This window comes from Podarcis filfolensis (assembly GCF_964270895.1).
Source record: "Podarcis filfolensis genome assembly, chromosome: 12".
Taxonomy (NCBI): domain Eukaryota; kingdom Metazoa; phylum Chordata; class Lepidosauria; order Squamata; family Lacertidae; genus Podarcis; species Podarcis filfolensis.
This window is the reverse complement of record NC_139614.1, coordinates 38,585,681-38,599,403: the sequence shown is the minus strand read 5'-3', so window position 1 is coordinate 38,599,403 and position 13,723 is coordinate 38,585,681. Positions and strand designations below refer to the sequence as shown.

General features: G+C 44.4%; 1 protein-coding gene across 1 annotated transcript in view; it reads left to right on the top strand.

The window, feature by feature from the left end:
* Window positions 1-13,723, top strand: part of ODAD2 (outer dynein arm docking complex subunit 2) — a 158,348-nt gene that overhangs the window by 103,133 nt on the left and 41,492 nt on the right. Inside the window, exons 25-26 of the mRNA XM_083580125.1 lie at window positions 4,481-4,640; window positions 13,537-13,690. Of these exons, the coding sequence (XP_083436251.1) occupies window positions 4,481-4,640; window positions 13,537-13,690 (314 nt within the window). The remainder of the gene's footprint in view (window positions 1-4,480; window positions 4,641-13,536; window positions 13,691-13,723) is intronic.

The window sequence follows — 13,723 nt, the reverse complement described above, 5'->3', positions numbered from 1 at the left end:
AATTGATGGACGTTACCATTCAAATGGTGTGTATGTGCCATGTCTTGTGATTGACGATACAGGGTGGGGCTCAGCTGGGACCGCATCCCCAATTATTTATTCAAGTTGGCAACCCTGTATTTTGCAAAAGCATTGTTTACAGTATATTACAAAAGTTTATTAAAAGCTGCCTTTTTTTCCAAAGAACGGAACACAGGAGTAAGATTGTTTTGTATTAATTGCTACAACACCTACTGCATCCTCCTTCAATGTAATGACCTCGTGTTTTGGATTACAGTTCCCTTCAGTCCCAGCCAGCAAAGACTGACACATTGGGATACAAAGTGCTTTTACCCAAGAATTCATCTGCTACACACTAAGGTTGCAATCCCAACTCCACTTACCTGGGAGTAAGCCACACTGAATTCAGTAGATACAGTTAGGTTAGTGTTGAAAATCACATGCCCCAAGTAACCCAGTTTTACTCTGCTTGCTCAGGGACAGGCAGAAGGGAGAGGGGTGCCCCTATTTCATCTTTCAGCAGCATAATTCTAGACACTCTTGTTTTTGCATGCAAGTTCCACTGAACAAAAGGTGAGAAGCCTGAGGATAAACATGTGTAAGCTCAGGCTGTGCATCTGTAGTCAAGTGATAACTCGATAAATTTAATACGGTGCTTAAGAGGTGTCCAGAATGCTAAAGACTGAAACAATATATTTTATAGCTGAGTTACCAATTTTAAAAGATTGCATCAGCTCATACTTCTAATAGCATTTCAGGTTGGCAAGAGGGTGATTGTGTTTCATCAAGATTTTATTTCCAGCTGATTCAGGCAGAATTAGATTTCAAATAAAGTGTTAGAAGGCAAAAAGCCCAAGAGGCTAAAAAAAAAAAAAAAGGTGAGAACTGGGAATTTTGGGGAGGGGGGGGGACAGATATGGAACAAGCCGCAGAAGTAGCCTGAGAGCAGCACCTTCTGGAAGTGATTTGGTATTACAATCTCAAGCCGCAAGTCATTAGGGTAGCAGAATGGGAGACGGACAGATCCGACCCGTGGAAGCTATCCTGCACAGGTCCTAGTGAAATGAATCAGAGCCATGCTGTTGAGCAGTTTGAAGATATTAAAACAGGGCTTGTGTGCAGCAGAACATCCAGGTGGATTATGCCTCAGCCTAAAGTGTGTGTGTGTGTGTGTGTGTGTGTGTGTGTGTGTGTGTGTAGTTTTTCTACTTTGGCCATCAAAATATCCTTGGTTGGTTCTCAATGTCAGGAACAAACTTCCCATTGTATCTAATCAGGTTGTGATTAGAGATGAACATGTGCATGCGGTTGTTTAGGGCACTATGGCTGAAATCCTATGCAGACTCACGTAGGTGAAAGTCCCATTGAACGATGCTCAAGACCGGGCTTGGCATTTGTTGAGATGTGCAAGAAAAACCAGCAGATGTCTAAAAAGGTTGCTAATACCTGTCACTGGATGGACTTCTGTTGGTGTGGGAATGTGCATTCATTCCATCAAGCAAAACCTTCTCCTTCACCCAGTGAAAAGTTCCAGGTACAGCTCATTATCTGGCAACAGATATCACGTCTTCCATTATGAGTGTTTTATTATCTGGAGCAGAGCTAAAATATTAATGGCCTATCATCACTGGATTGTGAGTGAAGGCCAAATTAATTCCACTTAAGATTGGCTTGATCTTGATGTGCAAATTCCTGACATGTGAGGAAGGGTGGTGCTCTCGTGGCAACTAGACCATAAACAGATGTGTGCTTGGGAGCATTGGAGAGGAGCATGGGAAACGGACTGCTGCAACATGTTGAGTAATCCGATGTTCAGACGGCTTTAATACCAAAACAAGCTGGACTTGGATCTTCCTTTCCTGTTTTTAAAAAGTCTTGTTCTAACAGTCTGTGCTGATATTAATTGTAGATAACGGGGGGGGGGGGGGACTTGAAAGGGACAGTGGCAGAGCTTCTGTCTGGAATTTAGCTCTCTTTTTTTGGTAATTCATAAGCACCCAGCAATTTTTGCAATAAGCAGTCTTCTACGGGAGGAAGGCTATGGTCAGACTGGCCCTATTTTGGCTCCTTGAAGTTTTGCAGGACCCCTGCATTAGTTACAGTTACCCCCTCCATTCCTCTGACGAGGAGTGAACAAGCCCACACCTTGGGAATGATCGAAACCGATCCTGCAGCCCTCACTGCAGGTTTGCTTGTCCAGTCTGATGCCCTCCTGGTGGTGTGGACTGCAACTCCCATCGTGGGACTCCCATCACGGTCCCAATCCTGCTGGCGAGGACTGATGGGAGCCATAGTTCAAAACATGTGGAAGACGCCAGGTTGGGGGAGGCTGCTTTATACATTGCTCTGGAATGCATGCCTTGCTGCACACAGAACCCACCCAAGAACTTGAGCCCTAAGTGGGGTGGTTTGAGGAGAATGCAGAGGACCGAATGCATCCCTGTGATTCCACCTCTGGATTGGCACTTAACCATAACCAGTAATCTGACTTTGCTGCCATTGGTCTACCAGAGCAGTTTGTGTGCAGCAGCCCAGTGCTAGGTGCACATAATGTTGGACTGAAGCCATTTTAACTTGGAGCTGGTATGCCTTTTGGTGTTCTTCCCATGCCTCTGTTGGTACATGCTTTCTTGTGCGCTACTAATGGAGAGCCTTGGGTGACTGGGAGCGGCCGCAGAGACCACATAACACCGGTCTTGAAAGACTTACATTGGCTCCCAGTACGTTTCCGAGCACGATTCAAAGTGTTGGTGCTGATCTTTAAAGCCCTAAACGGCCTCGGCCCAGTATACCTGAAGGAGTGTCTCCACCCCCATCATTCTGCCTGGACACTGAGGTTCAGCGCCGAGCGCCTTCTGGTGATTCCCTCACTGCGAGAAGTCAAGTTACAGGGAACCAGGCAGAGGGCCTTCTCGGTAGTGGTGCCTGCCCTGTGGAACGTCCTCCCATCAGATGTCAAAGAGATAAACAACTATCTGATGTTTAGAAGACATCTGAAGCCAGCCCTGTTTAGGGAAGTTTTTAATGTATTTTTAATATTCTGTTGGGAGCTGCCCAGGGTGCTGGGGAAACCCAGCCAGATGGGCAGGGTATAAATAATAATAAATAATAATAACTAATAAGTTGTTGTTGTTCTTGTTATAAAAGGCAGAGTTGAAGGGATGGCCTGTGTGTGAGAGAGAGAATTCATCAGCTGTGCTGTACTTGCTTGCTCTGACTCCAGACTTACCTTCAACTCTCTCCCCTCCCAAGGCTCACTAGGGGAATCCCCCTCAAAGTCTGCAGGCTCACCCAACATAAAAGAAGAGGCGAAAGAGTTATTTATGTCAAATACCAAGTGTTTTCTGTTAGCAAATACTGTTTTGTCTACCTCTTTAAGAATTATTATTTTAAATTGCTCTTCCAAGGTCAGGCAGCGTTTCAGCAGCTTCCTTACTCGGGGAAGGCTTGTTGTTTTCATAAGATGCTAAGAGACCGTATGCAGGCTCCAGAGCTGCAGTAGCAGAACAGTTCAAGTTACTGAAGCCTTCAGCTTGGCAGGTCCTCCGCCTCTGGCCCCTGAGCGACGGCCTTGAATCTCGCTTGCTTATTGCAAACAAATGCAATGCGAACGTAAATATTCCTTAATGTCATTATGGTGTTCCATTCAGGCTAGGAAAAAGAAATAGAGATGAGGCAAGTCCTTCTCCGCTTATTTGTGACCAATGAGCACCTTTGGTGGAAAAACCTGAAAAATACTTACTTATGTATAATTTGCACATCCAGATTCTCACCTATTCCTTTAATCCATGAAGCAATTTAAAAGTGGGGGTGGCGGTTTCCAGCAGTTTCTTTAGATCCTTGTAGAAAGAACTCTTGTCTGCTTGTGGGCTTCTCAGAGATGTTTGGAGACATCTGGACCAGATGGACTTTTGGTCTGATCGGTCAGGTTCTTTATGTTGCTTCCAACGGTTGCTGGAAATAGCGTATAGTGGTAAGGATATCTGGGAGCTGCAAGTACTAACAGACACTAACTAAAAGGCACTGAAATCCTGGGAGCAAGTCATATTGAACACAGTGGGATTCACTTCTGAATCAACAGGCAGAAGGTTTGAATCAACAGGCAGAGCTATGGAACTGAAGTGGTCCATAACTAAGGGCCCATCTGCACTATGCATTTAAAGCAGTATCATGCCACTTGAAATAGGCCTTCTGGTGCCCTATACAGTACCAGAGTTAAGTAAGCACAGGACTTGTATAGCATTTATCTCTTTTTCTCCAGCATCTTTTTCCATTTGGCATGGAGGATACCCCCTCCCCAAGACATTCCCCTTCACAAATTCCCTGTTTCCCCACCCTACATCTGATTTGGAGTTTGACTGCCTAGTGTTTTTGTGCTATGGTACTGAAAGTAAGGAAGATAGGAGACAACAGGGCATGCTGACAGGCCCACCTGGCTATAATCCTCTCAAACCTACCTCTTTCTCCTTGCACTGTGCAGTACCCGACAGAACAGTGGGAAAGTGAGGCACAAGCGTCAGGCATTGCAGGACATGGCGCGGCCGCTAAAGCAGTGGTTGTACAAGCACCGAGACAACCCATACCCCACTAAGACCGAGAAGATCTTGCTGGCTCTTGGCTCCCAGATGACTTTGGTGCAGGTAAGAATGAGCTATGCCCCGTTACCTGTGTGACTCACACCATCTCTGAAGACTGGCCTGGTTGCCCCACTTGTACGGAGCATCTTCAGGCTAAACTAGTTGTGATTGCAGCAGATCTGCATGTTTTTAAACCAAGGTGTGACATAATCGCATTGGAGGCATCTCCCTATATATCATTGCCCAAACTACATCCTCCTCGGCCAGGCTCAGATTTTGGAAGGGAGCTCAGGTGGGAGAAACATATCTTGGGTGGAGGATCAGGAAAGGTGAGTCACAGCAGCTTTCGGCTCCCTTTGCAGGATGTCGGTTTGCCGGAACAAAGGGATGTCTTGGGAAAGGAGCAGGCTCCTTCTTCCAGTGGTTTGCTTCTTCGCCCACGCCTTTTTCTCCCAACCCAGCTCACTTCTCGTTTCAGATAAGAGAGACTGCAAGAATGCCAGTTATATGAAGGGAAAGGCTTGTTACCCAGAGACAGCCCTACCTTTAAGCAGACCAACTTAGATGGCAGCAAGGCCGTGGGAGGAGAAATTGGTTTGTGTGTATCACGTGGCCTCTCTTCCCTAAACTAACCTGCTGCCTTCAGGTGCACTGGAGGCTGCTCCCTCAACGCCAACGTTGAAGGAAGATTCAACAGAGAGGCTGTAGCTCAGTGGTGGAGCACCTGCTTCGCATGCAGAAGGTCCCAGGCTCAGTCCCCAACATCTCCAGGTCGGGCTGGGAGAGACCCTTGCCTGAAATCCTGGAGAGCTGCTGCCAGTCAGTGTTGACATTACTAGACTAGATGGGCCAGTGTTTTTACTGTGTATAAGACAGCTTATATCACCCATGTAAACCCACTCAACTGCTCCAGTCTGCAGAACTGGCATTGTTACAGGTTCCACGTAAAAACCGCTCTGCATTTGTAAGAAATGGATGTTTTGGTCCTACAGTACCCATACTTTGTGACTCCCTGCTTATTGACATCAAGCCAGCAGCTTCCTCCACTCTTTTCAGTGCCTGCTGAAAACATTTTTGTTTTGGCAAGCCTATCCAGACATGTAAAAGGTTGGCATATGTTTTAATCTGGGTTTTAGCCTATCGTTCGACTGGGTTTTTTATGTTTCAAATAGTTATTTTTATACAAATGTTATGGGTTTCTTCTTTGTGTAAACCACTTTGAGGTTTTATTACAATCAAGCTTCTGTGCATGAAATGGGGAGCACATTTTATCCTTTGCTTCAGGCAGCAAAATTTCTTGGGGGAGTCCTGTCAGTGCCTGGTACCCCCACACCCCTTTTAAAGCCAAAGATTGAGGGGTTCCTGGAGGACAAAGTTGCCTTCCGCAACTAGGTAATTATAGCACAAAGTTCATGGCAGCCTTTCTGGAACACCCTTCACAAAACACTGTCCAGCCTCCATTCATTTTAGGAGAACTTGGGTTAGCGAGCACTTAAGGGCCAAAGTTTTCTGAACTGTGCCTTCTTGACTTCTCAGGGATTATGTTTCTTCAGAAATGAAATGGCATGTTTGGTAAAAGAACACTTCCTTTGTTGTCTGCAGATCTGTCTTGGTTGACATGTAGTCCAAAAGCAAAAAAATAATATCAAAAAAATAATAATCCAGATGCTCCTTCCACACGTTGCCCAGAAATGCTCTCACATCTGCATGAAAACACATCATTCAAGGGAAAGGAAAGAATGAAGTTGTGGTCCAGAGCAGATTACTGCTTACAAAGAACTGATCCTCCGAGACACACAGGCAGGGGCACTATCACAAATCACACCGGAGTGATTGCAGAACAGCCCCACTGCAGTCAAACTGACTCAAATTGACAGTGATGTATCTGTGAGAACTGGGTCATGTTTTCACATCTACTTGGAAAAAATCATTTCTTGTTCCCAAAAGCTGCACACTCCAGATTATCAAATCGTGCTGCATAACTGGCTTTAATCTAGCACCGTAAAGTGCCAGAACATTTCTGGAGGAGACCAAAATAAAATGTGTTTTCCTGATTTGTATTTCCTAGGCTTACATTCCTGAAGCTTAGATTGGCCTCCTCCTCTTCGCATCAATCTGTCCAATTCCTTAACACTTGCTGTGTTCCTTTTATTCAGTCCTGCTGTCCTTGTGTTTGAGCCACAGCTTTATGTTAAGTTGTTCTGTCAAGCCTTCCCTTCATCACAGTATCTTTGTTTGTTCCATGCATACCACTTCAAGAAGTGTTTGCTAACAAGTAAAAGCTGGGCCGCCAACCAGTTACAAAAATCATGTTAGTTTTTAGCTAATTAACTGGTTACACCTGCGCATATTCACATATAAAGAAAAAATATAGTTTTAATATTTAGAGACTGTGAGTGTGGTCTTTGGGACATTTCCACTTCTGCCTTGCGCAGGACAAAATTACTCAGATAATAGGGTGGCTGCTTAGACACTGATAAATGCCACAACAAAAAATTGCAAGAAGATGCAGATTGTGTAACATCTGTATATGGTCATTTATATGGGTGGTGTGCAAATAAATCTACTACTCCAAGGACCTTGGGCTGTGCAAAGGAAATTCCTCTCCTTGTGCCTGGTGACACCTAAATTGGTTACAAGGCACATTTGGGGAGGGCATCTGGAAAGGGAGAAGTTAGGATGTGCAAGCAGAAAGCCCTGGGCTAGCAGATCTATTTAGATACTGCCCTGCGCATAGATCCAAAATTAGAAATAATTACTGTAAATTAAATAGATATGCAATACATCTTCCCATAATGGAGAATCATAGAAATGTAGAATTGGAAGGAACCCCAGGGGTCATCTAATCCAAACCCCTGCAATGCAGGAATCACAGCTAAATTGCATGTGCATGTGTTTGTTTCATGTAATACATGCATGCAGAAAATGAGATTCCCAGTGCGTACTACTGTTGTTCCAGATACAGTGGTACATCGGGTTACATACGCTTCAGGTTACAGACTCCGCTAACCCAGAAATAGTACTTCGGGTTAAGAACTTTGCTTCAGGATGAGAACAGAAATCGTGCTCCGGCGGCACGGCGGCAACGGGAGACCCCATTAGCTAAAATGGTGCTTCAGGTTAACAGTTTCAGCTTAAGAACGGACCTCCGGAACGAATTAAGTACGTAACCAGAGGTACCACTGTACAACATTGTGACTAGGTGACCTGTGCCATCCGGGTGTTAACCGTTGATGGTCAACTTCAAGGCCTTTCCTGCTCTCCCTTCTAGTGTCACTTTATCATTAAAGCAGACCTGGACTGCACAGGCCTTCAAAGTGAGCAAGGCCTTCAAACAGCAAACATTATCTGACAGCCCTTCAGATGGAGGACTTGTCATCCATTAGCTAGGATGCAAGGCCACCCTTTCTTTACAATGTAGCCTGTCTTGTTATTGCATTATGGTGGCTTTTAAAAACTACTTAACTGGGGAAATGTTTCTAGTCAAATCAAGATGTGTTGAATCAATTAAATGTAGTAAGCCTACTTAAAAGATGTGCTCTCCTGCCTGTGGGCCTCTCTCTTCTTCTGTGCTGAGTACTTTTGGCTGTTTCCTCTGTCCCTATCGTCCCTGCATCCCCAAGGTTTTTATTTTGTGTCTTCTGCTTTCTTAACTCTTGTTTCAGTTCTATCTACATTAATTAACACACATACATACAAACCCAGTTCTCATGCACCAAGGAAAATCCTACAGAAAATTAAAATAGTGTTTCGCACTTCCCTGAGTAGAGGAAGTTTTACAGTTAGGGAGGTGTGTGTGTGTTTATGAGGAATCATAGAGTAATACAGTTGGAAGGGACCCTGAGGATCATCTAGCACAGCCTTTCTCAACCTGTGGGTCCCCAGATGTTGAACTACAACTCCCATGACCCCTAGCTAGAAAGGCCAGAGCTCAGGGATGATGGGAGTTGTAGTCCAACAACATCTGGGGACCCACAGGTTGAGAACCCTCTGCAATGCAGCTGTCCCGTGTGGGGATCGATCCTGCAATCTTGACATTATCAGCACCGCACTCCGACCAACTGAGCTATCCAGGCCCCTGAGGAAGTACTGTATTAGAGACGTATGTTTGCATGGCATGTTTGCAGTATTGATTTCTTTTAACTGTACAAGCCCGGAAAGGGGGACTAGGCAAGCACGCAGACAAGTGCTTAGCTGTGAAAATGCCATCAGTTCTCCGAAAACCAACAGTGTGCCTTTTGGAAGACCCCCTGGTTCCTTTTCACCAGCCAAATGTAAAAAATTTTTGGCTCCTGTTGGCTCTCAAATTGTTTCCCTTAGCCCCAGCCAAGTAGATGGAAGGTGTCCAGTGGCCACTAGCCACCAACTGCATGAGTTGGTCCACTTAGCGGGGTGTGGAAGCCTGGCCAGTGGGCGGTCCAAGTCTGGTTTAAAGATGAAGTACTATAAGAAGCTCCTGCCAACCTAGCAGTTCGAAAGCACGTCAAAGTGCAAGTAGATAAATAGGTACCGCTCCAGCGGGAAGGTAAACGGCATTTCCGTGTGCTGCTCTGGTTCGCCAGAAGCGGCTTAGTCATGCTGGCCACATGACCCGGAAGCTGTACGCTGGCTCCCTCGGCCAATAAAGCGAGATGAGCGCCGCAACCCCAGAGTCGTCCGCGACTGGACCTAATGGTCAGGGGTCTCTTTACCTTTACAATAAGAGGAGAGCAAGAGGGCCCTTGAAGTTGCCAATCAGTAGTTAGCACCACCTGGGCAGCAGACTGAGCAGTCACCTGGTCAGTTTTCTCAACTGTAGGGAGGTGTACTGTATTTTTATTTAAATTATAGGAATTTGCACCAACTCAATTGGCATATGCACACAGACGTCATCAATTTTGGTGATGCTCTCATTTATTTATTTTTTGGCAATGTGTTAAGCGGACACTGTAGGTGCAGACCACATGGCAGAGGACAAAACAAAAGGCAAAGGCATTCTGCAGCTTCCTAATTTGTCTTCAGTGCTACAAACCTAGCTGAGAGTAGGAAAAAAACTTTCAAGAGGGGCAAATGGCCTGTACAGAAGAGTTTGGTAGGTCTCGGGGTAGGTGGCCAATAGCACACAGGCTGATGGGATGCCCGATGGATGTTATCTATTCCTGTGGAAGCTGATTCTTTGGTGGAAAGGAAATTTCTAAGGGCCCCAGGCCTCTAGAGAAGACTTGGGAAAAGAACCACTCAGCCTAAACGTAGTAGGCTGAATGCTGATTATATTCAAGCAACCCTAGCAAAGCCAATGGAGCAGTATGTAGTACAAGTTATTAGCCGCCAGCCCTCCCGTTTTGCTTTAGAGTTCGAAACCTTATACTCCTGAAACTAGCAGAACTGGAACAGGAAGCCATATCCGTCTAAAAGCCACAGCCTATATTTATCTCGCCAATTAGCCTCCAATTTCGAGGCTAGCAATTTGTCCTGCTAATTTGCAATGAATATGTCATGTTTTCATTTGCCCTATTCCCGTAGGGGTGGATTTATTTTATTTTAAATTTGGGTTTAGCCATTCCTATGAATTTAAAGGGGGGGGGGGATGAAGGAACATTCTTTCCAGAAGGGGAAATATGAATGGCTTTATTGTTGAATATGAAGTTATTTGCCACAGTATGACTAATGGACTGGTTCTGGCTTGCTAAGGATCTTGCAATATTCAGGTTTTCACATTCATATATAGGATGCAACTTACTCTGAAAGGGGGAGTATTTTAAGTTACAGTCCCCTTCTTGATTATTAACAATGTGTAGTATGGGATGTGGTACAATGATAATAATAATTCAACCGAAGAAGATAAAGATAGGCACATTATATTTGCTGTTTTGGAAAATGGGGCTGCCACTGTTAAATGAAACCAAGCCCAGGAAACAGATTTGCTGAATGGAAACACTTTATAGTAGTAAGTAGCAGGAACTAAGGAGTTGTAAGTAATTTCTTTTATTTCTTTTTTTGCAATTTTTATTAGTTTTTACAATTTACATTTATATTCAAATAGTATTCAGAATAATCATACGCGTAAAAGATTGCCTGAATCCTTGAACTTCCCTCTACCCCTCCATGGGTTCCATTTACATTCCTTTCTCTTTTACTGCATCTTGTAAGTTCTCCATTTTCTTGAAATTCCCTATTTTCCCACAGTTCTTGTTACATGACAAGTGTTGTTACAATCCTGCCAAAGTTTTTAGTTGTTTACAGTGTTCTCCAAGATAAATTATATATATAAAAAATTCCCATTCCTTAGTAAAGTTTCTGTCTTCTTGATTTCTGATCTTCCCGGTCAGGAGTTGTAGGTAATTTCTGTTCCCTTAGTTTAGTCAAGTCTCCCTAACCTGAAAAGCACGACACACAATTCTGTGCACACACCCACTTATTTGTATCCTGCCATTCTTCCATGATGAAACTCTAGTTGGTATTACATTGGATTCTTGGGCAGAGATCTCCCATACAGGCACTAATCGAACCCAGGACTGCTCAGCTTCAGCAAAGTGGCTGCATCACATGCCTTTAGGCTGGGGGTAGCCAATATGGCACCAGACTACAGCTTCCACCAACTTTGACCATTAGCCATTCTGGCTGCAGCTGATGGGCATTTTAGTCCAACAAACATCTGGAGGGCACCATGTTCGCTGCCCCTGCATCTTGGACATATGCTTTGCTGTTTAAGAAACCGTGTGTGAAAATGGCTACTGAGTGTTTGCTTCCCAGGTCTGGAAAGCCCCATTCTGGGAGTGAGGGCTGCATGCCCAATTATTTGTGTGAGAAGAGAGCGGGCAGCTGAATCCATCCCTTTCCTCCCCTTTCCCAAATAGATGATTGGTGCTATAGCCAGCAATCTGACTGTGCTGCTGTGGGGCTGGAACTATATACAACAACCCACTGCTGATTTTGCATGATGTTGGGTTACGGCCAACTAATATGAGACATATTAGTCTGTCACATTATATAATAGGGATATATTTCATGCTTCAGCTGTCCTTGTTGGCCAGGGGGCAGTTGCTTTTTTCTTTGGGGGGTTGTCAAAACGTGGCTGTTTACTAACAGTTGCTACTCTTCAGGAGATAGGTCCCTCCTCAGGGGCTCTGGAACCTATAGAAAAGTTTGATCCCCCAACCTAAAATGATTATGGTTTTATTCCCCCCGTGGGGGCAAGGGAGAATCCAAAATCTGAATCTTTGGGGATTCTTGTTTTTAACAGCTATCTTATTTTATTTGTGAGATTTTTCAGTCTCCTGGAATGCTTCAAAGAGGAGCTGTTCATATTCGCATGAATAATGCTTGCGGTTGACATGGAAATGTTGAGAGTGCGGTGTTTGCTGCTGGCCTTTTCAACCAAATAGTAGCACACGCACATAAATCACACTCATTTTTATTGCTTGTTGTAAAGAGCTCTGTGGATAATACCCTACTTTCTGTTGTTGCACGTGGCAGTCTGATAAGGCCAAGGTATGCTTCCGTGCTGCTCTTTGGCAAGCGAATACATTGCCTTTGACAACTGCTGCAGACATTAAAAGTATCCCACTGGGATGCTGAGCATATGAATGGTCTTAGACAGAGTCGGAAAGCTGGTCAGTCTGCCTAGTGTCAGACTCTGCTTGTGACTCCAGATTATAGGGTCTTGTGCTAGCCTGTCAGACATATGAATTGCATACCCTATGACATTCCTCATATGAAAACAGGGGCATTTCTCACTCGCCCCCCATCCCTCCCCCACGCAGAGCATTTCCTATCAGAAGAAGGGCGAGTTCCACCACTGCTACACCATCATCATCATCATTTTTTATTTATATGCCGCCTTTCCACAGTTAAAGAAACAGTGCGCAAGGCGGTTTACAGCATAACAAGATTTACATAATTACAAAAGTCATAAACAATAAATAAACCACATCAAAAAAATACACAACCAAATGGGAAACAATTTCACATAAATCAACATCTAAAACTAAGAATACAGCATTGATATCACAGTTTAAAATGACATAGGTAAAAAATAACAGCAATTTAAACAAAAACAAAACAATGAGGCACATCCTCCATCGTACTGAGAAAACCCCTTAATTCCAATTTTATTCTATTCTTTGGTGTATGTACAAAAAGAAAAACACACACCAATAAACACATTTTAGAAAGGGGCAAGATCGGAATGGGTGCACAAAGTATTCTTATTTTTATATCGAGACTCTTTGCGCTCCGCTCCTCCTTGCTTGCTCTCCAGCAGCCGCTACAAGCCGCCCAGGGGAGGAGGCCAGCAGCAATGGCCAAGGAGAGGTAACGGGATGCTCCTTCCCCATCGCTCAGGACAAGCGCTGGCTCATCCTCCTTTTGGAGCTTGGCGGCGGCGGCAGCACTGGCAGGCGAAATAGGGACATTCCAGGATCAAATCAGAAGCTGGGGTGACTTTCGTAATCCTAGGACTGTCCCTGGAAAATCAGGACGCTTGGAGGGTATGGCATTGATCAGTAACCACTGCCAGCAGAAGGTCATGACTGCATGGCTGGGCTGCAGAAATTGGAAGTGTTGAACCACCACTCAGAACCCCTGAAATTGCAGCTGTACTTCATGTTTGTATTGTCACAGGAAGTGCAACCTGTTGCATCCTCCTTGCTGAAAGAGGGACAATGCAGTATTTTGTTCTTCCTTGTTCCTCTGAAGCAACAGAAGTGCAAGATGATATAGACGTGGCCTTTGGATGAAGGCTTGTGCATATATTTAAGCTGCTTACCTTAAAACTGTAAAGGTGGCTTCTAATAAAGTTAGATTAAGTACTAAATATTTTCAGTGTTCATACTGCTTTCACTTCGGCTTTTGCTGAAATAAAAATGAGAACAGTCTACTTGTTTCTCTTTCACGCGTCATAAAACACACGCCAATGAGAAAACTCTTCAGTTCTCTCTTGAAGGAGGGAGAAAACTAATGCATTTTGTCTTTTATTTAGGTGTCAAACTGGTTTGCCAATGCAAGACGTCGCCTTAAAAATACTGTCCGGCAACCAGACCTCAGCTGGGCTTTGCGAATCAAGCTGTACAACAAGTATGTTCAAGGAAATGCTGAAAGACTTAGTGTAAGCAGCGATGATTCATGTTCAGAAGGTTTGTTTTCAATATATATTTTTGTAGATGTCC